The sequence below is a fragment of the Heteronotia binoei genome, chromosome 2 (genome assembly GCF_032191835.1).
Source record: "Heteronotia binoei isolate CCM8104 ecotype False Entrance Well chromosome 2, APGP_CSIRO_Hbin_v1, whole genome shotgun sequence".
Classification (NCBI taxonomy): Eukaryota; Metazoa; Chordata; class Lepidosauria; order Squamata; family Gekkonidae; genus Heteronotia; species Heteronotia binoei.
Window position 1 is genome coordinate 40,178,432 of NC_083224.1, and position 23,920 is coordinate 40,202,351.

Consider the following 23,920-nt stretch of genomic DNA (forward strand, 5'->3'; position numbering starts at 1 on the left):
TTATGTTGTTGTGAATCACCTTTAGCACAAAAAACCACAAAGAAATACATACATTTGGAGTGAACCAATACATCTGTACTCTTTAGTCTTTAGTAGTATCAAAAGTGGTCTTGTAGGAGAGGAGAGGAGAGAATAGCAGAAGTCTCATACATAGGGACACTTAGGCAGCTGTCTCATAACCTGAGAGCATCTTTGCTGCTTCCCATGCTTGCACTGTATAAAGAGACTTTATATACATCTGTTTTTTTAATTGACTTAGCCATCCACAGCAGAAAACCACTGAGCCCCCTGGATGTGGTGGTGCAGGGCAATTAACTTGGCAGCTCTGATGTCAAGCCACAAACCGATGTAATGACCTGGTATCTTGGCTTGTGGTCAGTGTGTATCACATTGGGCAAAACTCTTTACTGAATAACTGCATCTCTTGTGCCACGTAGGATGCCAGCTCAGTCTGTCTCTTTCTGTTTGCCCAGATGGAAGTGATGGTCTTGCTGCCAAGCTGTGGGATTCTTGATGAGAATGTTTTCCAGAAGAAGTGATTGGGGAATAGTATTTACTGACAATCCATCAGCTGGCTAGATCTATAGCATGAGAAAGAGAGACCAGGATGACAGAGGGGTGAGATCACATTACAGTGAGTCTGGGTCCCAGCTAGAGTTGCCAGCCTCCAGCTGGGACCTGGAGATCCGCCAGAATGAAAACTGACCTCCAGACACAGAGATCAGTTCCCCTAGAGGAAAATGGCTACTTTGGAGGGTTGACTGTGGCATTAATATTCCACTGAGTTACTGCCCCTCTTCAAACCCTGCTTCCCCAGGCTTCACCCCCAGATCTCCAGAAATTGTGCAACCAAAAGTTGTACAATTGTACAACCAAGAGTTGACAATTCTAATCCCTTCTGTCTCAGACATAACCCATGTTGTGGGTTCTCCACAGTTCTCAGTTAGGATCAGGTAGGGGTGGAATTCTAGCAGCAGCTCCTTTGCACATTAGGCCACACACCTCGATGTAGCCAATCCTCCAGGAGTTTACAAGGCTCTTTATTGTAAGCTCTTGGAGGACTGGCTACATCGAGGTGTGTGGCCTAATGTGCAAAGGAGCTGCTGCTAGAATTCTACCCCTGGGATCAGGACTTCCTTTTTTCCAAACTCAAACAGTCCCAAGGAGCTCCTCCCCTGCTCCATTTTCCCAAGAGAAATCACACACATACAGGTGCATACACACACACACACCATGGCTGTTACACAACTCAGAGGAATAAATATAAGAACTTGCATTTCCCCCTGGTTTCACTCTCCCCCCCCCCACCCCCAGACCAGACCAATTTCTCTAGGGAAAATGGGGCTGAAGGGAAGAATTACTCTCCACCCCAGCACCATGAATGTTTGAATTTAGCCTGCAGAGCCAGTCATGGCTCTCCTGTGTCATATGTTGTATGACCCTCAGTATTTGCTGAACAGAATTCTATCTGACCTGAGGATCATTCCCACAGTTACGTGTACCATTGTTTGTGATCTCCCACACAAGAAATGCAAAGACTTTTAAAATTGCTTAGTGGTTTATAAATGAAGGAAAGGCCCTTGACATTGTTTTGAAATAATGGTTGACGGAGCAGAAGCTTAATAGGGCTTTTAAAGTTCATCAGTAATATTAACATTTTAACCCCCTTTTGAATATTCATGTTTGCAGTCTGAGTCTTTGGCTAACTCACAGTGTGATATCGTGTAATCTGATTGAATGAGCCTCCCCCCCCCTTCCCTACAGGGGTGAAATCTTTTGGCGCTTTAGAAAAGAAAGAAAAGGGGGGAAGCGAGGTGAGGGGCTGTGCTATTGGCCTCTCTTCAGCTTCAGTGCTTATCTCCATTCTATCAGTGATCCAACTACGTACATGTAGTAGGCAAGTGTGTTTTTAGCCTGCCTTCTTGGTCTGGAATTTTTCATCAGCATCGGGTGTTCCAGTTCAGACTTCAAGCCTCAGAAGTCATTGCCAGAGGTCCAGCAACAATGAAGTAGCAGAGGACGGCTTGCCATTTGCCTTCCTTACTATTAGCCAATTACTGTTGACAATTGCATACATTAAATAATGCTTGAGAGCAGTGTTCCCTCTAAGCTGAGTTAGTGTGAGCTAGCTCACAGATTTTTAGCCTCCAGCTCACACATTTTTGTCTTAGCTCAGGAAAAATGGCCCCAGAGCACAATAATTTATTCAGTAGTTTACAGTTTTAATGACAGTAGCTCACAACTTTGATACCAATAGCTTAGGAAGGGAATTGAAAACAAATTAGCCAGTATCATAATGCCCCTGTATAAATCGATGGTACGGTCTCATTTGGAGTACTGTGTGCAGTTCTGGTCACCACACCTCAAAAAGGATATTATAGCATTGGAGAAAGTCCAGAAAAGGGCAACTAGAATGATTAAAGGGCTGGAACACTTTCCCTATGAAGAAAGGTTGAAACGCTTGGGACTCTTTAGCTTGGAGAAACGTCGACTGCGGGGTGACATGATAAAGGTTTACAAGATAATGCATGGGATGGAGAAAGTAGAGAAAGAGGTACTTTTCTCCCTTTCTCACAATACAAGAACTCGTGGGCATTCAATGAAATTGCTGAGCAGACAGGTTAAAAAGGATAAAAGGACGTTCTTCTTCACCCAAAGGGTGATTAACATGTGGAATTCACTGCCACAGGAGGTGGTGGCGGCCACAAGCATGGCCACCTTCAAGAGGGTGTTAGATAAAAATATGGAGCAGAGGTCCATCAGTGGCTATTAGCCACAGTGTGTGTGTGTGTGTGTGTATATATATATATATATATATATATATATATATTTTTTTTTTTTTGCTCCATAAGACGCACCTGAGCATAAGACGCACCTAGTTTTTAGAGCCGTTTGTGTGAATTTAGAGGCATTTGTGTGAATTTTTTGCAGTATTCGCTCCTTAAGACGCACACACTTTTCCCTCCACTTTTTTTGGGGGGAAAAGTGAGTCTTATGGTGCAAAAAATACTGTATATATAAAAAATTTTGGCCACTGTGTGACACAGAGTGTTGGACTGGATGGGCCATTGGCCTGATCCAACATGGCTTCTCTTATGTTCTTATGTTATGTTCTTGCAAAGCAGAATTTTTGTTCACAAGACTCTGCAGCTTAGAGGGAATATTGCTTGAGAGTAACATTACAAACCTTACGAATGTCGAGAGGACAGTGGGCTATTTAATCAGTGAAATCTGAGAGACAACATACTTCGACTGATACCTGATACAGCTGGGGCTTTGTGGAACATAGGCTGCTAGGTGGTAGGGGACCCTGAGAATTAGATTTGACATGTATCTTTGTCTCTTCTGAGTGGAAGTAGAAAACTGCTTAATCTGACTAAACATTGGTTTTCAGATATGGCACTTCATACTTTTGGCCCTCCTCTGGTCATCAGTGAAGATACTCCTCTCATCAGCTTAACGGTGGACAATGTACACTTGGAGCATGGTGTTGTATATGAATACGTCAGCACTGCTGGGATCAAATGCTTTGTCCTGGAAAAGATTGTAGAGCCAAAGGGGTGTTTCAGCCTCTCTGCAAAGGTTTCTATTTTGCATTATTTATCTATTTATATATCCTGACATCTATTTTTTTGTGCCTTTGAAAGCTAATATCAAAAACAGGACTAACAAATTTAAATGGTTGCATATGCCAGACAACTAAATGTTGAATGTGAAGGCTTTGGTGTGTTTACCTCAAGACGAAGAATGTTCCAGAGCTAAAGAACAGCCATTGAGAATGGAGATGATCCAGTTGGTTAAAGACGGTCCATGGATTTCAGCTGTCATAGTATTTTATTTACTACTCAGAAGGCATTTGTTTGGATAGCATTTTCAACAGGCCATAGAGATTGCAGGTGGACTGAAGGAAAGAGTTGGTCTCATTGTGTATTTATATGTTTATGAATTAGGAGTCCCATTCTGACTACTTATGGTGTGACTGAAGCAATGTACAACTTTCCCTCATAGAACACCACTGAGTAAAACATCAATTAAAAAAACGCAAAAGTAACCAAAGAGAATAAATAAATAGAAAATAATAAGCCATGGCTAGAGAAGTAAAACATAAGCCCAACCATTATAAGGATTAGATTTTTAGCCACACCAATAACAATCTGGCTGCTTGAAAACGTCTTCCTAAATAAGATATTTCAAGGGAGCCCTGACCTGGATAGCCCCAGCAAGTCAAATCTCATCAGATCTTGGAAGGCCAAGCAGAGCTAATTCTGGCAAGTATTTAGATGGGAAGACCTCCAGAGAAACCAGGGTGGGAGGCAGAGGCAGTCTGTCAAGCCACTGCTCTGAACATCCTCCATTCCCAGTGGGAGTCACCAGAAGTTGCCACAACTTCCAGGCATGGGCACACAAATGCACATAAAAGTGCAAAAATATCCCACCCCGCAAAAAAAAAAAAAAAGATCTTTCAAGGGAGAGTGTTCTGAAGGCAGGATGCAACCACTGAGAAGATCCTGCTCTGGAGATTCTGACTGAGGATGAAGTTTGTGTTTGTGTATGTGTATACACACACACACACACACACACACATATATATATTGGCCACTCTGTGACACAGAGTGTTGGACTGGATGGGCCATTGGCCTGATCCAACATGTTCTTATGAGGGAAGGAAAGGGACCAATAATGCCATATATCTCACCTTCCAAAACAGCCATTTTCTCCAAGGAAACTTATCTTTGTTGTCTGGAGATCAGTTGTAATTTTGGGAGGTTGGCAACCTTACCCATAGTAGATCTCATATTGAATGCAGACCAAACCTTGCAAATTGAAGTGAACACAGAAGTGTAGAGCCCAGTCCTTGTAGGGCTTTAGATTTTAGGGTAACTTGAGCTGTGCTTGGATTGGAACACTGTTGGTAATAAGCTCATTCACTGGTATAACACAGCGTCCCACCCTTGTCAAGTGGCAGACTGTGACAGTCTGAGCCAGACACAGATTCAAAGGAATCATCCTGGGTATGCCACATAAAGTTTATTGCCATAGCCAAGATGACAAAGGAATGAATAAATTACTGTCAAAGTGTGAGAGAAAAACTAGGCTTCCTTTCAGAGCACCCTTTGGAAACCCATAACTAAGCTACGCCTCTTGTGTTTGGTTTGCTACTTCTAGTAATGTTGACAGAGCAAATGATAGTATTTACCGTGCTTGGAATTTGTGCTGATCAGTAAGAATGTGGTGGAGTGACTTCATATGGTACCCAGTCTTCCAGTTGGCTGTTGGGCATGGCATTTGAGAGTGTGCCTCAAAGTTGTTTCAATCATCTTTCCCAGAAAGTTCAGAGGCCTCACAGTAGAAACAAACTGAGTCTGAGAGCACGTTGCAGATTTCATTTCTGCATAGCTTCATCTTATGCATGTTTACTCAGAAGTAAGTTCCGCTGAATTTAGTGGAATTTTCTCCCAAGTAAATTGGCATAGGACTGCAGTTTTAATCAAACACTTTTACCCTTTGATAGCAGGCAAATACTAAAAAACAGACCAGACTGCAAGGCTTAGCTATGATCATAAGTATCCTCACTCTTGGAGCCTACTAGGGCAATAGAGAGAAGAGCTCTTGGGGTGTTTCAGTCCTCTGAACCCACCCTGCCACTCATGCTTCTTTGGATCGATCCCAACATATTTGAAGGGAACAATTATTTGCCATGGATTTTGATGGGGTATGAACAACAGGCATCTTTTATGAGCATTTTGGTTTATTTTATCTGGTTTTAATTATTATATGTCTTGAGCAAGAGGAAAGGTGGGGTACAAATATTTTAATTAAAAAGAAATAAAAATTATGAGGCCATGTTTTTCATGTAGCAAAGGAATTCCTTTAAGGACTAAACCATTGGTGGTAGAACCTTTTGGTACAAGCAGTGGTCATCACTCAAGTCAACAGATGATCTAAATCAGGGTTGTCAAACATGCAGCCCGGGGGCAGAATCAGGCCCCCGCAGGGCTCCTATCAGGCCCTCAAGCAACTGGTTATCATCTTGTTTCCTTCTGCATAACAGCTTGCTTTGCCATGCTCTCTCAATCATGCAACAGAGCTACTGAGCTAAGCCTCTCTTCCTTCTATTGGCTGAGGCTCCTCCCCTCTTGGTCCCCTGAGGAAGGAAGGAAAGTGCCAGAGCTTCTTTTGCCCACTTCCCTGGATCCCATGGTAGAAATACAAAGAAAGCACCTTTAAGACCAATGAGTGCTAATGTTTTAAGCCTGTTGTATTTTAAGGTGTCTTAAAAAAAAATCTTTAATTGTGTTTGTCTGTGTTCTTTATAAAGTTTATATCTGTGCTACCTAATCTTAGATAGGTACACACATGGCCCAGCCCAACATTGCCCAGCCCAACAAGGTCTCATTTATGTCAGATCTGGCCTTTATAACAAATGAGCTCAACACCCCTGATCTAAATCCAAGCTAACCAGACCTTCTGATGTTGGAGTTGGAGCAATAGTTGGTTCTACCTAACTTAGAACAAATCTGCCTGACATTAGATATCCTATGTTTCTTCCACAATTTATTACCCAAAACGTTGTCCAGAGGTTCTTTGCATGGTGCTGCTTCTAAAAAAATGTTATTGCTTTAGATTTTAGAGGCCTTCGCTACCGAAGACAGCTGCTTTGTGAGGAACTGCAAGAGGCTCATGTCTCTCTGTGGTACTGTTGAGACCATGCCACAGTATGAATTCTGGCAGATTTGTGACACAAAGCTGGACAGTATCAGCAGGAGGGTTGCCAGCTATCAAGAGGTAGGTTCCCTTTGCAGAAAACTCATAAGACACATCATATCCTCATAATGTCTTCAGACAATATTCTTGCACTTGCCCATTAAGGAGGTTGATTAAATGAGTGTGTATGCATATATTTAATTATATGTTAAGCATTTCTTAGAACTTTCAAACTACTTCTCAATTTTCTTGGGACTGCAAGCCCATGTCTAGGAATGGACACGAACCAGGAAAATACAGTTCGGTTCATGGTTTATGGTGAGCTCGCTTCATGAACCACAAACCATCATAGACGTTTAGGGGCCAAGCAAACCAATTCAGTTTGTGAGGTTCATGGACCGGTAGAATGGCCTCCCCAGCATGTAGAGAGACCAAACTCACAGGGGGTCTTCTGCTGACTCTTGGTGAGGATTGTATAAATGCCTGCTATTTCTCCAGGAAGCACTTTCCTGGGGGCACCGCAATCCAAGCTCTGCTCACAACCTGAGTTTGATCCCAGCAGGTAGCCGGCTCGAGGCTGACTCAGCCTTCCATCCTTCCGTGTTGGTAAAATGAATACCCAGTTTGCTGGGGGGAAAATGTAGATGACTGGGGAAGGCAATGGCAAACCACCCCATTAAAAAGTCTGCCGTGAAATCATTGCAAAAGTGACGTCACTCCAGAGTCGGAAACTACTGATGCTTGCAAAGTGAACTACCTTTTAACTTTGGTTTGTGGCCTGGAGTGTTTGCATAGTGGAATAAACTTTTCCTTTCCTTAGTTTGCAGATGAGTTGAAAATGAAGGTGAGCCCATCCTTCAAGCCAGCCAGAATGGAGCCTCACTCCTTGAACAGCATGGATTTCTGCCCCACCAACTGCCACATTAACCTCATGGAAGTGTCGTACCCCAAAAACACTACCTCAATGGGAAGGACGTTCAGTATTCGTCTTGGACGGAAGCCTTCAATTATTGGCCTTGACCCAGAACAAGGTGCTGATGAGCTCTTAGAAACTGTTATGGTACTATTGGAGGGTGATGTTCAGTTATAGTTCAAGGCTAAGTCCAAAAAGTAACAGCTTGTATAAAAATGACAGGCAGGCTTTGAAGTCTCCATCATCATATCAGACTTGAATGTTAACAACATAGGGAAATAGCAAAAAGCTGAACATTTGTTTTAAAAAATGACGTGCATTGGATTTCTCTTGTGAAATGGTAGATTTCTCTGAGACAAAGTTGAACCACATGGTGCAAATGTACTTTGACCACAAGCCTTGGAAGCTTTAAACAGGCAATCAAGCAAGAACAATATTCTCTTGGCTTCTGTTGTAAAAGCTATTTCCCAGCATGTTTTCCTGACTTGATGCAGGGAGATATTGATCTGCTGTCAGTGAAGAAAGGGGAGGACCACAGATTTAATCCATGGCTGTGGAGGCACCGCAGCCTGACATCCAGTACATTTCCAAATAAATTTCACAAGCAAAGTTTAAGCTTTCATAGCTTCAGAATACATTCAGAGTACAGTCACTGAAACTCATATGGTGCAGTGCATTGAAGTCAGTGGCTTTAGATGGGTGCAGTTGTCTTTAGGACTGCAATGCTAACATTGTAAAAGGTTGTATATACTGACAGCATGGAGACTACAAGGTGTCTTCAGCAGTTAGGTGTAAGGAACTTTGTTTCTTTGCCTTTACTTTTGGTCCATTCATAAGTCCTTTGTGTTATGCCATCATTGCACTGTCCTTTAATTTGAGGTGCAAAACCTAATGTTCCAGAAGTCATTGTCTCTTGAATTCTTATGTTTCCTCTGACATTGAATGAAGTTTGAGCCAGCGTGGTGTGGAGTGTGGTGCTAGGGTCTGGAAGACCAGCTTTGAATCCCCACTCCGTGCCATGGAAAGGTCATTAGGTGACTTTAGGTGACTTTGGGCCAGTCATATTCTCTCAGCTTAACCTCACAGGGTTGTTGTAAGGATGCAGTGTATGAGAGGATAATGATGTAAACAGCTTTAGGGGTTCCCACTGGAGAGAAAGGTGGGGTGTAAATGAAGTAAAAAAATAATAAAAATAAAGTATCTATAAAATCAGTCCAGTAAATGACAGTGTGTACCCAATGATCAAGCTTTTTTATTATTATTCTGCTCATAAAAAGGTGCATAATTTGATAGTCCTGATCTCAATTTCTTTTTATTAAACATTGCAGTAAACCAAAGTCTTCAGTCAGGGCATCCTTCTGTCTTTGAAAAAATAACTATGAATATCATTTTAAATTTTTAAATCTACCTTTGAAAAATTTGCTGTTCTTAACAAGCATTTCCCCTTGTTTAATAGGTAACTTAAATCCAGTCTCAAATACTCAGCACTGCATAACCACCATGGCTGCGCCATCATGGAATTGCTTGTCTCCAGAAAATGGAGACCTAAGTCTCCACGGACAGTATGATGGATGCTATGGCCAAGAGAATGGAGGAAGCACTCAGGAGGAAAGAGGGCTTAGCTTTCTGCTGAAACAAGAAGACAGGGAGATTCAGGACTCGTATCTACAGCTCTTCAACAAACTAGATGTTGCTGTCAAGGAAATGAAGCAATATGTCTTTCAGATAAATAAGTAAGTTGGTTTCATTTTACATTTGTATATCTTTGAATGCAGTTCTGAATGTTGCAGTAATTTTCACTTGCCTCTTTTTTCATGAAGAAGAAGAAGACTACAATTTTATACCCTGCCCTTCTCTCTGAAGCAGAGACTCAGAGTGGCTTACAATCTCCTATATCTTCTCCCCCCACAACAGACCCCCTGTGAGGTGGGTAGGGCTGAGAGGGCTCTCACAGCAGCTGCCCTTTCAAGGACAACTCTGCAAGAGCTATGGCTGACCCAAGGCCATTCCAGGAATAAGCTGTCAGAAAATAAATAAATTGTTTATTGCGACATGTATGCACATGTACGCTATGACTTCCTTCTAAATGAAAAAGACAGAAAAGGATAAAGGCATAGGAAGGCTCATCTGCATGTTCCCATGCATTGAACTGGCAGAAACACTCCTTGTAATTGTTAAGCTTTCTTAATCTTCTGTACATCATCAGCATTATGCATTATGAGCTGAATCTTCAGGCGAGCCAAATGAAAAATGGGTGGTAGCTACAGATATATATAGAGAATACGAGACTTGGAGTGATCCTGGCCCTGTAGCTGTGGCTAAGAAAGTGGGAGTAGCCCACAGGACTGAATATTGCTTTTCCCTCCAACACAGGTTCCTCCTGTTTTCACAAGTGTTAACCATGGTTAAAGCATTGGATCTGGAACTGGAGACTGCCAAGGAATACCATAGTTGTGACATGGAGGCAGGCAGTTGGCAAACTACTTCTCAGTGTCTCTTGCCTTGAAAATCCTACGAAGTTGCCCTAAGGCAGCTGTGATTTGACAGCCAATACAGCAATAACAAAAAGCATGCACTGTCAATGATATACCATGGTAAACACTAGCCAAAGTCCTCTGTTAATTAGAGTTTGAAGCTGGTTTCAGATCCTCTGTTAATGGCAAACCCTAGAGAGCCAGTTTGGTGTAGTGGTTAAGTGTGCGGACTCTTATCTGGGAGAACCGGGTTTGATTCCCCACTCCTCCACTTGTACCTGCTAGCATGGCCTTGGGTCAGCCATAGCTCTGGCAGAGGTTGTCCTTGAAAGGGCAGCTGCTGTGAGAGCCCTCTCCAGCCCCACCCACCTCACAGGGTGTCTGTTGTGGGGGAGGAAGGTAAAGGAGATTGTGAGCCGCTCTGAGACTCTTCGGAGTGGAGGGCGGGATATAAATCCAATATCTTCTTCTTCTTCTTAATCAGTTTTAAAGTTGGTGCCATCATAAGCTTTAACTGTGGTTAAGCCCAACAAGAGATTGGAGGCATTTGTTGTTAGAGCGGAAAGGAATTGTGGAGTGCATCATTTCTCTGTTCCTCGTCAGATCTCAGCTAGGTTGAAACTAAGATCAGTTGCAGATTACTTATCCTATTTGTGTGCCTCATAGATTTCAATCAGGAGTATTTTTAGATAACTTTAATTTCATTTTAGAAGGAGCACAACTTTTTCCTTCTTTGTCTGGATGGAGGTGTAGTTTAAAAAGCAACACCTTATTTTAATATATGTGCTTGCAAGTTGTCCAACTCATAAACTCTGAGAAAACTAGCATGCATTCAGGCAGAATAAGATACCCTCCAGGAATGATGGTAAAAATGGCAAAAGCTTCCTTCTTGCCTTCCTATAAATGTGAAAAATTTTGCAGATTGAGTTTTCTGCATAAATCAGAGGCACATGTAGCAGCAAGTACAAAGTTTCTGCCCATGATTCCACAGAATTCTGTGTCTGCACAACTCTGCCAATATGTAGTACAAGTTGATGCTTTTCTTGATTTCTGGAGTCCTTTGTTTATGCTGTAACCAATGAGAGATACATTCTATATTTACAGGCTTTTGTCTACCATAACTGAACCCACAGCAGCTGAGTTGTGTGAACCTCCATCCACAGAGGAGACACCCCCATCTTCTTTGGTAGCTGAGGAGAGTGATCTTGACAAAGCTGAGCATGGTGGGAAGAAGAAGGTTGGTTTCAAAGTATCTGAGGAGGACCAGGAAGATTCAGGACATGATACAATGAGTTACAGGGACTCTTACAGGTGAGTTCTGTAGCACACAGTCCTTTGAAGCCACTTGCCTTGGATACTGAGACAAAAAAGGCTCATAAAATTTCATGTTTAATCAAATGCACAATGGAATTCTGTTAGAAATTGTGACACCAGAGTACACTTTACTGCTTCATGTATCTGGGAATATGCTACTAGCTAAAACAGTGGCCCAAGAATCTCAAGGGACTGTCCCCTAGCATGGTGGAAAGTGCCATCAGGTTGCAGCCATTTTATGGTGACTCCATAGAGTTTTCAAAGCAAGAGTCTAACAGTCAGTTTGTTATTGCCTGCCTTGATCTTGGACTTCGTTAGTGGTCTCCCATCCAAGTTCTAATCAGAGCTGACCCTACTTAGCTTCTGAGAAGTGATGAGTTCAGGCTAGCCTGGGCCAACCAAGTCAGGGTGTCCTTAGCAGGCAACACTTTAAAAGAAACCCTTATTAACACTTCTACCCAATCTTAATTTGTCATTTTAATACTGTTCCCATTACTACAAAATAACGTAGCACATGATATACTGAATGCATGGAAGAAGGGCTTTGCTTATTGGCAAAAATGTGTCTGCTGTTAAGTGAAATTTTATTGGTGCACAGGACTCCAATCTTGGTTAAGTGGATCATGGCTAAATCTCATTGAATGAACAATCAAATGTTTGAAATGGAACTTGAACTAACTTGAACAAGAGTATATTTTTTGTTTCTTAAGCATAATAATATACAGCTCCTGTGGTCAAAGGAGGTCCTGTACTTAGAAAACAGAGCAGTGACTTTTAAACTCAATTGTTTTATGGATTGCTTTTCTGGACTCCCTTGTTTTGCCGCACTGGGGCTACTACAAAGGCTTCCATCCTGCACTTAAATTCCTTCTGCACACATGTGGCTATACAGAATTCACAGAGTGAATGGAGAGGAGAAGCGAGTTTCCCCTGGGTAGTTGTGTTTTTGCTAATACAAGTCTTAGTAATATTGGATCGCAGGAGATGAATTCTCTGGAAAAGTTGCAGAATTTTCTTTTAATATTGTTTTTGTAATCTTGGGGACACCATGAAAGTGTCTCTGCTTGTTTGTGGACCATAGCTTTTGGAATAAAGAAAGAAAGATAGCTCTAGTAAAGCCTGTGTGTGTGTCCTGGGAATGATATTCAATGGTGAAGCATGGTTGTTTCTTTAGCGATCTAGAGAGAAAGAAAAGTGCTGGCCCTGGGTTGTATGGTGGAGTAAGTCAGGCCTAGGGCCAATGGGAAAGCAAAGCAGTGCAGAAAATAACTAGGACTTGGGAACAGCAGAGAGAGCGGATGAGGTGCATTAAGCAAAGATTAATTTAAGTAGCAATCTGAAAAGAGGAACCAGTGGAAAGAAAGAAATGCACCTATTGGCATTACATCACAAGCTAGTAATTATGTACTTACTGACTGAGCTTGAGAAAGGGAAGGCTATGAGTGGGGTTGCATTTCAACTAATACTCCCATCTAACCAATTCACAAATAGAGCACAAATTTCTTGTCCTCATCCTCACCCTTGATGCATGGAATTTTTTATGAATGATCCCAGCCTATCTCCATAGTATTCTGCTTCACAGTTGGTGTGACTGAAGAAGAAAATATTGGATTTATATCCTGCACTATACTCTGAATCTCAGAGCGGTCACAATCTCCTTTACATCCCCTCCCCCACCACAGGCACCCTGTGAGGTAGATGGGGCTGAGAGAGCTCTTACAGCAGCTGCCCTTTCAAGGACAACTCCTACAAGAGCTAGGCTGGTGATCTAAAACGGAAGCATCATCCAGAAAACTCTGTAACTGTAATGCTACTGCCCTCTCAATAATTTTACCCAAAAAGGGTAAATTCGAGACCAGCCGATAATGTGCCAATTCAGCCAGGTCTGATGTAGCTTTTTTCAGGAGTGGGCAGACCACAGCCTCTTTAAGACGTGTTGGAAAAAGCCCTTCTGAGAGGGATCTCTTTACAATGTCCCGTATAGGACATCTAAGCACTCTCTGGCAAGATTTAATTAGCCAGGAGGGGCAAGGGTCCAGATCACAAGTTGTCGGGCGTACAGTGGAGAGGATTCTGTCAAATTCCTCCAGGCTGAGCATGTCGAAGCAATCCAGAATTGGTCCAGAAGACAGGCACAGGGCCTCGAGTTCCCATACTGTTTCCAGTGTGGTGGGGAGGTCGCGGCAGAGCGACGAGATCTTATCTGCAAAAATTCCACAAAAGCCTCACAGCCAATCTCCAATTCCCTATCATTTGGTCTGCCCTGTGGCAGTGTTGTAAGATTCCGAATTGTCCTAAACAATTGTGCCGGGTGCGAACTTGCAGGTGCAATCTTGGCCGCAAAGTAGGTCTTTTTTGTGGCCTTGACTGCCATCTCATAGGACCTCATAAACTCTCTATAAGATGTTCTAGTTGCTTCGTCTCGAGCAGGCCGCCATTGCCTCTCTAACCATCTGAGCGGTTCTTTTTCTCCTGCTGGTGCACCAGTAGTGACTAGGAATGGGAGTTGGGAGTGGGGGATGCCCCAGGCTGGGAGAAGAGGTGGCTTAGCAGTCCTATATATAATGCAGCCCCTGATAACTGATGGGCTATCCTTCATCACTGGGCCCTAAATGCTTCCCTAAATCATGTTTCTAGAAGACATGAGATCCCCAGGAACAGACACTCGGGCATTTCAAGCTGGTGCAGAAAGGGAAAGGCAGGAAAATTGTGCTGTGTGGGCAGAAATCCTTGCAACCAGGGCTTCTTTTGTAGCAGGAACTCCTTTGCATATTAGGCCACACATGCCTGATGTATTCAATCCTCCAAAAGCTTACAGGGCTCTTATTACAGGATATGCAAAGGAGTTCCTGCTACAAAAAAAGCCCTGCTTGCACCCATAGAAGTGCTAGTAACATTTGTTTTTGTCAAAAATAACTTTTGCATTTGTGTGTAGCCTGCTGTTCTTTTATTTTAGTTAAAAATAAAACCTGTTCAGTCAGGTTAAAATGGATAAAAGGAAGTACTTCTTCACCCAAGGGGTGATTAACATGTGGAATTCACTGCCACAGGAGGTGGTGGCGGCTACAAACATAGACAGCTTCAAGAGGGGATTGGATAAAAATATGGAGCAGAGGTCCATCAGTGGCTATTAGCCACAGTGTGTATGTATGTATATATACATATATATATACATATATACATACACACCAGTCCAACACTCTGTATCACACAGTGGCCAAAAATTTATATATATGTAAATAGCCACTGATGGACCTCTGCTCCATATTTTTATCTAACCCCCTCTTGAAGCTGGCTATGCTTGTAGCCTCCACCACCTCCTGTGGCAGTGAATTCCACATGTTAATCACCCTTTGGGTGAAGAAGTACCTCCTTTTATCCGTTCTAACCCGACTGCTCAGCAATTTCATTGAATGCCCATGAGTTCTTGTATTGTGAGAAAGGGAGAAAAGTACTTCTTTCTCTACCTTTCTCTACCTTCTCCATCCCATGCATAATCTTTTAAACCTCTATCATGTCACCCCGCAGTCGACGTTTCTCCAAACTAAAGAGCCCCAAGCGTTTTAACCTTTCTTCATAGGGAAAGTGTTCCAAATCTGTAATCATTCTAGTTGCCCTTTTCTGCACTTTTTCCAATGCTATAATATCCTTTTTGAGGTGAGGTGACCAGAATTGCACACAGTTTTATATTTCCGTAATAGTCAATTAGACTAAGCATCAAAACATCTTTTACTGGCTCTTTCTCTGTTTGAAAATTGCTAGAAGCTTAAAACAAAGAAACAGATTTGTCTTTTGTATGCTTCAACCCTGAGCCTGTTGCAGTACAGTAACAGACAATACTGTTTAGCTTGGGACAGGTCCTTATGATTCCTCCTACAGTATGCAGTTAAGAGTATCAAGTTCAGGGTTCATGACAATTTGACACGGTCCACATGTCTGTCACAGGATCGACTTACAGTGGGGGTCTCAGTTGATCATGCAGGTCGTGTGAGGTCAAGAGAAAGAATTTTCCCTTTATCCAGCGAAGCACTGCAGCTGGAAAGAGGGAATCTTTTGTGGGTTTTTCAGAAGCAGAAGCTTGTATGTCTGAGACTTGCCCAGCAGCTGTTGTGAGTGAAACTGATAATTTGTTGTCCTGTGTGTACAAACACACCGTCCACAGAAAACACAGACTAATTGGACTTTAGAGTAGTGATTATGCCGTCGGCAGAATCTTTGCATGACTCAAATTGGGAGGCACCAGCAGTCTGAGGCACTTCAGAATAGAAATAATTAACCACAGCACCCTTCATTGGAAAGATCTGACAACCAGGAATGTGGGGGAAACCTTCACTGGGCTTTTGTGGCTTTGTGACTGAAATTGAATACATTTTAAATGCATGAGGAGGGTAGAACAAATAGGACGTTCTGTTTTAGAAGGAGCTGCCAGCCAATGAGGTGTTTCATAGCTGTCCAAATTAAAACTATACAGTGGGGCTTCAGAGGCCTGGTGAAGACTGACAGTTGAGAAATGACTTGACCCCTGCCCACTGACTCTGAGATTTTACTTTCAGATTTAAAAATAAAACAGGAGTTATGTATACCTCAGCATGGTGTGGTGGTTAAGAGCCCTGGACTCTAATCTGGGCGACTGAATTTGATCCTCCATATAAAGCCTGCTGGGTGACCTTGGGCCTTTCACAGTTCTCTTAAAACTCTCTCAGCCCCACCTACCTCACAAGGTGCCTCTCGTGGGGAGGGAATGGGAATGTGGTTGTAAGCTACTTTGAGACTCCTTAGGATAGAAAAAAGTGGGGTATAAAACCTACTACTCTTCTTCTTCAGCTTCACTGGGGCCTCATCTAGTTATTTTTATTTTACCTCAGGCTAGAAAATGCACTTCAGCCAAGTTGTACAGTCCTTTCTTCCTGTTGTCCACTGGTTCCATCCCCCTTCTCAGCATACCAAAATTGTGTGTCTTTTTTTAAAAAAACACACTTTGTGTTAGGAAAAAGCTGTTGTTTGAGCTATCTTGTTGCTTTTAGACCGAATCCTCTGGCTGAATTTCATGTATTCTGTATTCAATGTTTTGTGGATTAACAGCACCAAGAAACTGAGGCACCTGCACTCCAGAGTACAAATTAGGCAATCTTAACATAATGTTTTTAGCTGCCAGTGTCAAGCAAGCAGTGTGGCTTCAAGTCGACATTTTTATCAAACAGTAGTAAAATTGGTGTTCTGTCTACACTTGGCAGTGAAATGAACCATCAGCTCACAGCCAGCATATGGCAACCTCATAGGGTTTTCAAGGCAAAATAGGAACTTAGGTAGTTTACCATTGCCTGCTTCTGTGTAACAACCCCTAGACTTCCTTGGTGGTCTCTCCTCCAAGTACTAATCGAGTACTAACCAGGGTCATCCCTGGTTAGCTTCCCAGAGCTGATGAGATCAGGCTAGCCTGGGAATGAGCTCAGCCACTTTACCACTATACAAAGTCCAGGGGTTTAGAGGAGAAATGCTGTAGCTGTGTCAATCCATGATTCAATAGTAAACACACAGGAGTTCTCTTATAATGAGCCTGATTGCTGGTCTATCTGCTCTGGCTAGCAGAATCTCCCAAGGTGCATCATTTACTGTCTGATTTTTTTTTCAACTAGAGATACCAGAAATAGAGTTCAGATGCTCTACCACTAGTCTATCCCCAGATGGGTTCACTACTTTCTCTGTATGCCAAACAGCAATGAACTGTTGTGGTGATGTAAAATTTTCAGGCTGCTTGGATGCATTTATAATAGCAGTACTTGATTTTTTTTTAAAAAAACATTCTCTTTCCATTTAAGTCTGTCCATAATTTTCTTCTCAGAAGGCTAAGATGTTGCATAGCAAAATAACAAATGTCTGGATTTTGCCTCCCTCCCTCCCTTTTAAAGTTGGTTTTGAAAACCACAATTCCCAAATATTTATTCAGGTGTCTGAAAATTTTGTTTTTGTAAGGCAGGACTAACCGGTTGCTTCTCCTGGCATATTTGTCATCAATGAAAATATCACATAGCTCAGGCTGGGCCTTTTTGGTTTTGAGCTCTGAGCTCAAAAGAAATGGAACAAGGAACTCTTTCCTTTCCAGTAGAAGGAAGAATACAGTTTACAAAATAACATGGCAGGCTAGAGATACCAGAGAATCACAAATTCCAAATTCTGTGCTCCTATTTAGGTTGAATTAGATGCTAAATTTTCTTCCATGTTTCTTGTAACAGGCTATTATTTTTTTCTTTTTACAAATACCGAAGAGAAAGGAATTTATTTTAAAATTAATGGAGGCGGCAGAAATGGATTTACTAACTACTAGATTGAGAGATGGAAATATTGCAGAATGTAAGAAAACTTGGAAACCTATGTATGACTGGGCAAAACAGTGGAAAACTGAATTGATAGAATAAGAAATATGTATTAGATTTGATCTGTACGCTCCTTTAGATGTTTAGTTTGTAAGACGTTTTAATTGTTGTATGTGGTATGTGTTGTCTGTGTTGTTTGCTAATAAAATCTTAAAAAAACAACAACAAATGTAGCTGTTATCAAGGAGGTGAATTACATGGGGGGGAGGTGATTTAACTCTTTCTGTTCCTATAGTTTTCATGCTGAAAAATATTGCCCCATAATTGCTTTTATCCCCACGGAAATCTTACCTGTGCTACTTTTCCCAGCTATGACTACAAGCATATTGGGTTAGCTTTGTGTGTGTGTGTTTTAGCTAACTGCAGGGGAAGAATAGGTTAAAAATTTGCTTCCCTGCACTGTTTTTCTCCTTGAAAAAGAATCCCTACTGGAAAGGAGAAATAAAAAAGAAGTCTTCCAAAATGAACATGGAGGAAAACATAACATGATTTGGCCTTCAGTGGTATCATTTGCAAGGAAATGTAAATTATATTATAAGGGTTCATTCAAAGTCGATGTGTTTCCTAACAGTCACACCTTGAGAGTTTCTCCCTTCACATTTATCAAGCTGAAATTTCACCCATATTTACTTCATTTCTTCTTAAATCTTTCCTGCCAAACTTTTATTCTAATACATTCCACAGTTTGTGCAAACATGTGCCCTCTTTCAAAGCAGGGCACATTGGTAAAAACTGTGATATGAATGGTTTATGCTATCAGTGTAATGAATTGTTAATTGGTGTAGGCACTGCAGCAAAAGTCACCCTGATTGGCAGTAGTATCAGACAATTTCATTTCATTTTATTTAGTTTATATCCCGCCCTTCCCACCAAAGCGGCTCAGGGCGGCTCACAACACAAAAGTTCTAACAAAGGATTAAGTTTTAAAATACATCAATTTACAACATTTAAACAATAAACCAGTAAAAACAGTAAAACAAAGCCATTTACCAAAGTACCATACTACAGCCTTCTATTCGAAGTTTTCAAGTACCGATCAGTTGTATGCCAACCGGAAGAGGACTGTCTTACAGGCCCTGCAGAACTGCCCAAGGTCTTGCAGGGCCCTCACCTCTTCCCGTAACTGGGTCCACCAGCAAGGGGCTGTGATTGAAAAGGCCTGTCTCTGGTCGACTTAAGTTGGGCCTCCTTTGGCCCGGGGATTGCAAGCAGGTTTTGAGAACTCGATCTCAGCACTCTCTGGGGAACATGTGGGGAGAGACGGTCCCTAAGGTAGGCAGGTCCTAGGCCATATAGGGCTTTAAAGGTAATAACCAGCACCTTGTACTGAACTCGGTATATTATTGGCAGCCAGTGCAGTCCCCGGTGCTCCGGCTGGATGTGTTCCCATGTAGGAAGCCCTAATAGCAGCCGGGCAGCGGCATTCTGCACTAGCTGCAGCTTCCGGGTTCAGCACAGGGGCAGCCCCATGTAGAGGGCATTACAGTAGTCCAACCTCGAGGTGACTGTTGCGTGGATCACTGTTGCCAGATCGTCATGCTCCAGGAAAGGGGCCAACTGCCTTGCCCGCCTAAGATGAAAGAATGTGGACTTGGCGGTGGCTGCTATTTGAGCCTCCATTGTCAAGGAAGGCTCCAATAGTACCCCCAAGCTCCTGACCTTGTGCGCCGTTGTCAGTGGCGCACCGTCAAAGGCTGGTAAGGGGATTTCCCTTCCCTGGCCACGACGACCCAGGCAAAGGACCTCTGTCTTGGCTGGGTTTAGCTTCAATCCACTCAGTCTGAGCCATTTAGCCACGGCTTGCAACACCAGGTCCAAGTTTTCTGGGGCACAGGCAGGCTGGCCGTCCATAAGTAGATAGAGCTGGGTGTCATCAGCATACTGGCAACCCAACCCATACCTTTGGGCAATCTGGGCAAGGGGGCACATATAGATGTTGAACAACATCGGGGAGAGCACCACCCCCTGAGGCACCCCGCAATCAAGCGTGTGTCTCTGGGACAGTTCACCCCCAATCACCACCCTTTGTCCCCGACCTTCAAGGAAAGAGGAAAGCCATTGTAAGGCCAGCCCCTGAATCCCTGCGTCGGCGAGACAGCAAGTCAGCAACTGATGGTCGACCGTATCGAACGCTGCCAATAGGTCTAACAACATCAGTACCGCCGAGCCGCCTCGATCCAGATACTGCTGAAGATCATCCACCGCTGAAGACACAAGAAACCCCAGAAGTAGCTTAATTTAAGAAGTATTTACTCGTTTGTGGATTTTGGACCTACAATTCCCATTTCAGCTATTTATCTCTCCAAACAGATGCTAGTCCGCATAGACTAGCAGTATTAAGATCTCCCTCCTAGAGTTGTCAGTCTTTAGGTGGTGACAGAAGATCTTCTGGAATTGCAGCCAGTTTCCAGGTTATGAAGATCAGTTCCTCTGAAGAAAATGGCTGCTTTGGAAGGTGGACTCTATGGCATTATACACTGCTGAAGTCCCTCCCCTCCCCTCCTTAACCCTGCCCTCCCCTGGCTGCACTCTCCCAATTTCCAGGTATTTCCCACCCCAGAGCTGGCAACACTACCTCCTCCCCTCTAGATAGGTCATTCGAACAGGATTGCCAACCTCCAGTTGGGGCCTGGAGTAATCCTGGAATTACAACTGTTCTCCAGACTTCAGGGATCATTTCCCTTGGAGAGAAAGGCAGTTTCACTGGGCATCACATCCCTGCTGAGTTCCTTCCCTTTCCCAAACTCTGCTCTCCCCAGGTTCCACCCCCAAATCGCTGCAAGAAATTAGCAGCCCTACAAAATGGCTTGAAATGGAAACACCCTTATGATCAGTTGAGGGGCATGCTTTCTACAGCCAACTTGTCCATGCACTATCCCTCAGGTTGCTGTGAGCACTCTAGTTTTAAAGAGACTGGATATTTCTCCTGCGTCTGTATTGCAAGGAAATGGAGCTTTATGTGAACTTAAAACGGCAGAGTTTAAAATGACTGCTGAGCCCTGAAAGCTATTGAGCAACAGCCAAGAACTGTCAAATTGGGTGGCTTGATAGAAAATCCCCAGCATGTTTTGCAGTCCACACATTAAACAAAATAGGCCATGGCAATTCAATTAGAAGTGCTATTTCCTTTCCTTTCCAAATTTAAACCACCACTGTCATGAGCTCAACATTCCTAGTTACAGGAATTAACAGTGTTTATTTCGACTAAGAGCTGAGCATTGAAGAACTAGAAGAGCACATTTTTCATGGTTTAAATCCCCAGTTTTGGTACTATAGGAAAAAGCATTTCGTACATGGCAGGCTCGTCTCTTCGAGGGTAACGTGTCTGCATACTCGAAGCCACTGATGCATGGCAGACATATTTCAGCAGCAAAGAAATAATTTTATCCATCATTTCATACAGTGCCTACTCTTGCAGTGTGTTTTGTTTAATGGGTTCTATAATTGAGCCTAATCTACCCGGGATGACACAGTACGATCAAAGGCAAATTCCCAGTGGGGCTGTCGCTTGTTTCAGAATGTGGACATAAATGAAAGATGAGAGAGATTATTCTGTCTTATCTCTTTTTTAGACTCAGACAGACAATTAAGCATACATAACATATATAATAGCTATTCAAGGGGGAATTAAATGTGTTTTGATGGTTTTAAGCCAGAAAATGGATACTATGGTGCTTGCAAAAGTGAGGCAGGAATGTACAGCTAAGAGGATACTCGCCTGCATTTGCCGTGCTTCATTGTAGGGGAACTAATTTGTATCCTCTTGACTTTCCACGGGAGTCTGTCTTTCTCTCTCATCGAACAGTCTTTTTAAAAGTGGTGTATCATTTTCAGAAATGCAGAGACATACGATATCTTTGAGAGCGTGTGTATTATGAGGAGAAATCTAGTGGAGATTTTCTTTTTGTCATCACAATCTCAGTTGAGAAGTTGGGAGAATATTACATAGTGTTATTATATAGTGTGATCACAGCAGAATTCCAACAGAGTCATAGGGCTCTGCCCTCAAGAAGCAGTGAGGTATAGCAGTCAGAATAATTGGCTAGGGTCTGTTATAATTCTACAGACCCCTGTTGTGGAGTAAAGCAGGTATACCAGTTGGGCAGAGGTCCTGCCCTTTTTTGTTAGTCACCAGTCCCCTGTGTGCCTGTTTGGTGTATATGCAGAGCAGCTAACCAGGTGTCAGGATCTGTGGATGGCTGACAAAGCCAGATGGGAGGAGTAAGCAAGAGATATATAAGTTGTTGTACCATCAGTTCAGCTGAGCTAAGGTTTGGATCTCCAGAGTGCTGGTTGGGAGAGAACTTGTTGTCTGAACTTGGGGGCCGGATGAGACCACTGGGAGGAAGGGTAGGCTCCAAGGCAAGAAGTTGCCTCTTGGGATTGTTCTCTGGAGTCTCAGACCATGCTGTAGGAGGGAGGTTAATGCCACCCCTTTTCTCACTGCTAGTGTATCACTGCAAAAAGGCAGACTTTGGGGTTGACCAGGGCAGACTTCCCTCTCTCTGCACTGCCCCATACTGGGTTTCCCTTGGTCAGTCTCCCTGGTTCTCCTTATGGCTGGTTCTTCCCGGCTCCAGATTTTCCTCCCCAATTTCAACCCTCCACCCCTCGCCCACCCCCACCCAGTGGCCCATTTCTGCACTGGACCCAGGTGCGACTCTGCAGCCATCATCAAGGTCAGGCTGAGGGCGCACCAGGTGGCTCCGAGTTGGGGAGATCCAGTCAGCAGGAAAATCTGTGCTTGCCTCCACTTCCTCCTTTGTGGGAAGGACCCCCTTTGAGCCCAGCAGACTGGGTGAGTCTGGGCCCAGGATGGGGGCTGGACACCTGTCTGAGGAGATTAGTTTGTGGAAGGTTGGATTAGAGACCACTCTGGTCAAAGTATGCAGCACACCACCTCTGTTTAAATGGAATCTATAACCTAGATCTTCATACAAGGTCAAAAATATCTAAACAAATAAAAGCAAATTGTTACAGACTCCATTCCTTAACAGAAAAGTGGTCCAGCAGATTTGGCTTTGAATTTGAGTTCAGGTATAGGATCTGAGTCCTGGCTTTGCTGGGTAGGGGATATATCCTTGGACAAGCTGCTGTTTCTTGGGTCTCCTGTTCACATCTGTAAGATGGAAGTATCACCTACTTACCTTACAGATTTCAATGTGAAGATTGTAATGCGATTTGAACATTTTAAAACAGGGGTGTCGAACATGCAGTTCGGGGGCTGAATCAGGCTCCCAGAGGGCTTCTGTCAGACCTCTGAGCAACTGGCTTTCATCTGCCTACCTATACCTTGCTTCCTTCTGCATAACAGCTTGCTTTGCAAGGTTTGCTCAATTGCACAGGAGCTACAGAGCAAAACCTCTATTTTCTCCATTGGCTGAGGCTCCTCCCTTGGGGAGAAAGGGGGGAGGAATAGCTTGCTTTGCTAAGCTATCTTGATTGCACAGCAGAGCTACTGAGCCAAGCCTCTCTTCCTTGTATTGTCTGAGGCTTCTCCCCCTAGTCCCCTGGGGAAGGAAGGAAAGAGCCAGAGCTTCCTTTGCCCAGTTCCCTGAACCCCATGGGAGAAATACAAAGAAAGCATTTTTAAGACCAATGAGTGCTAACGTTTTAAGCATGTTTTAAGTTTAAAAAAAAATATATTTGTGTTTGTGTTCTTTATAAAATTTATATCTCTGCTATCTAATCTTAAATAGGTACACACACGGCCCAACCCAACATGGCCTGGCCCAACAAGGTCTCATTTATGTCAGATCTGCCCCTCATAACAAATAAGTTTGACACCCCTGTTTTAAAAGTTGTGTATAAGTAGCTATAGTGTCAAACGTCTTCAGAATCACATAGTCTGGCGTTTTCAGTCTCATGTGCTGCTTTTTCAAGGAGTTATGCCTTGAAGACTGACTCACATCTAGTCTTGTCTTAAATATTCACAAAAGGCAATTCCCTGCATCTCTTATTGTCCATGGGCCCCATACTTTGACACCCTATTGTTAAATCATAATAAAGCTCCAGCTGAACTTCAGAACTTGTTGCTGTGGATGCTAGGAGACAGAAGAGTTATATCTGTCCTTCTTGCAGAAATAATGGGTTGAAGTGGTTCTTTCAAAACAGTGGTTTTCAGACAGTGGTCAAGGACC

General features: G+C 43.1%; 1 protein-coding gene across 3 annotated transcripts in view; it reads left to right on the top strand.

The window, feature by feature from the left end:
• Window positions 1–23,920, top strand: part of PREX1 (phosphatidylinositol-3,4,5-trisphosphate dependent Rac exchange factor 1) — a 346,981-nt gene that overhangs the window by 283,398 nt on the left and 39,663 nt on the right. For all 3 annotated transcript variants that reach the window (XM_060230830.1, XM_060230833.1, XM_060230832.1), the window contains exons 22-26: window positions 3,395–3,582; window positions 6,625–6,786; window positions 7,526–7,736; window positions 9,075–9,351; window positions 11,197–11,403. In XM_060230830.1, coding sequence (XP_060086813.1) covers window positions 3,395–3,582; window positions 6,625–6,786; window positions 7,526–7,736; window positions 9,075–9,351; window positions 11,197–11,403 — 1,045 coding nt within the window. The remainder of the gene's footprint in view (window positions 1–3,394; window positions 3,583–6,624; window positions 6,787–7,525; window positions 7,737–9,074; window positions 9,352–11,196; window positions 11,404–23,920) is intronic.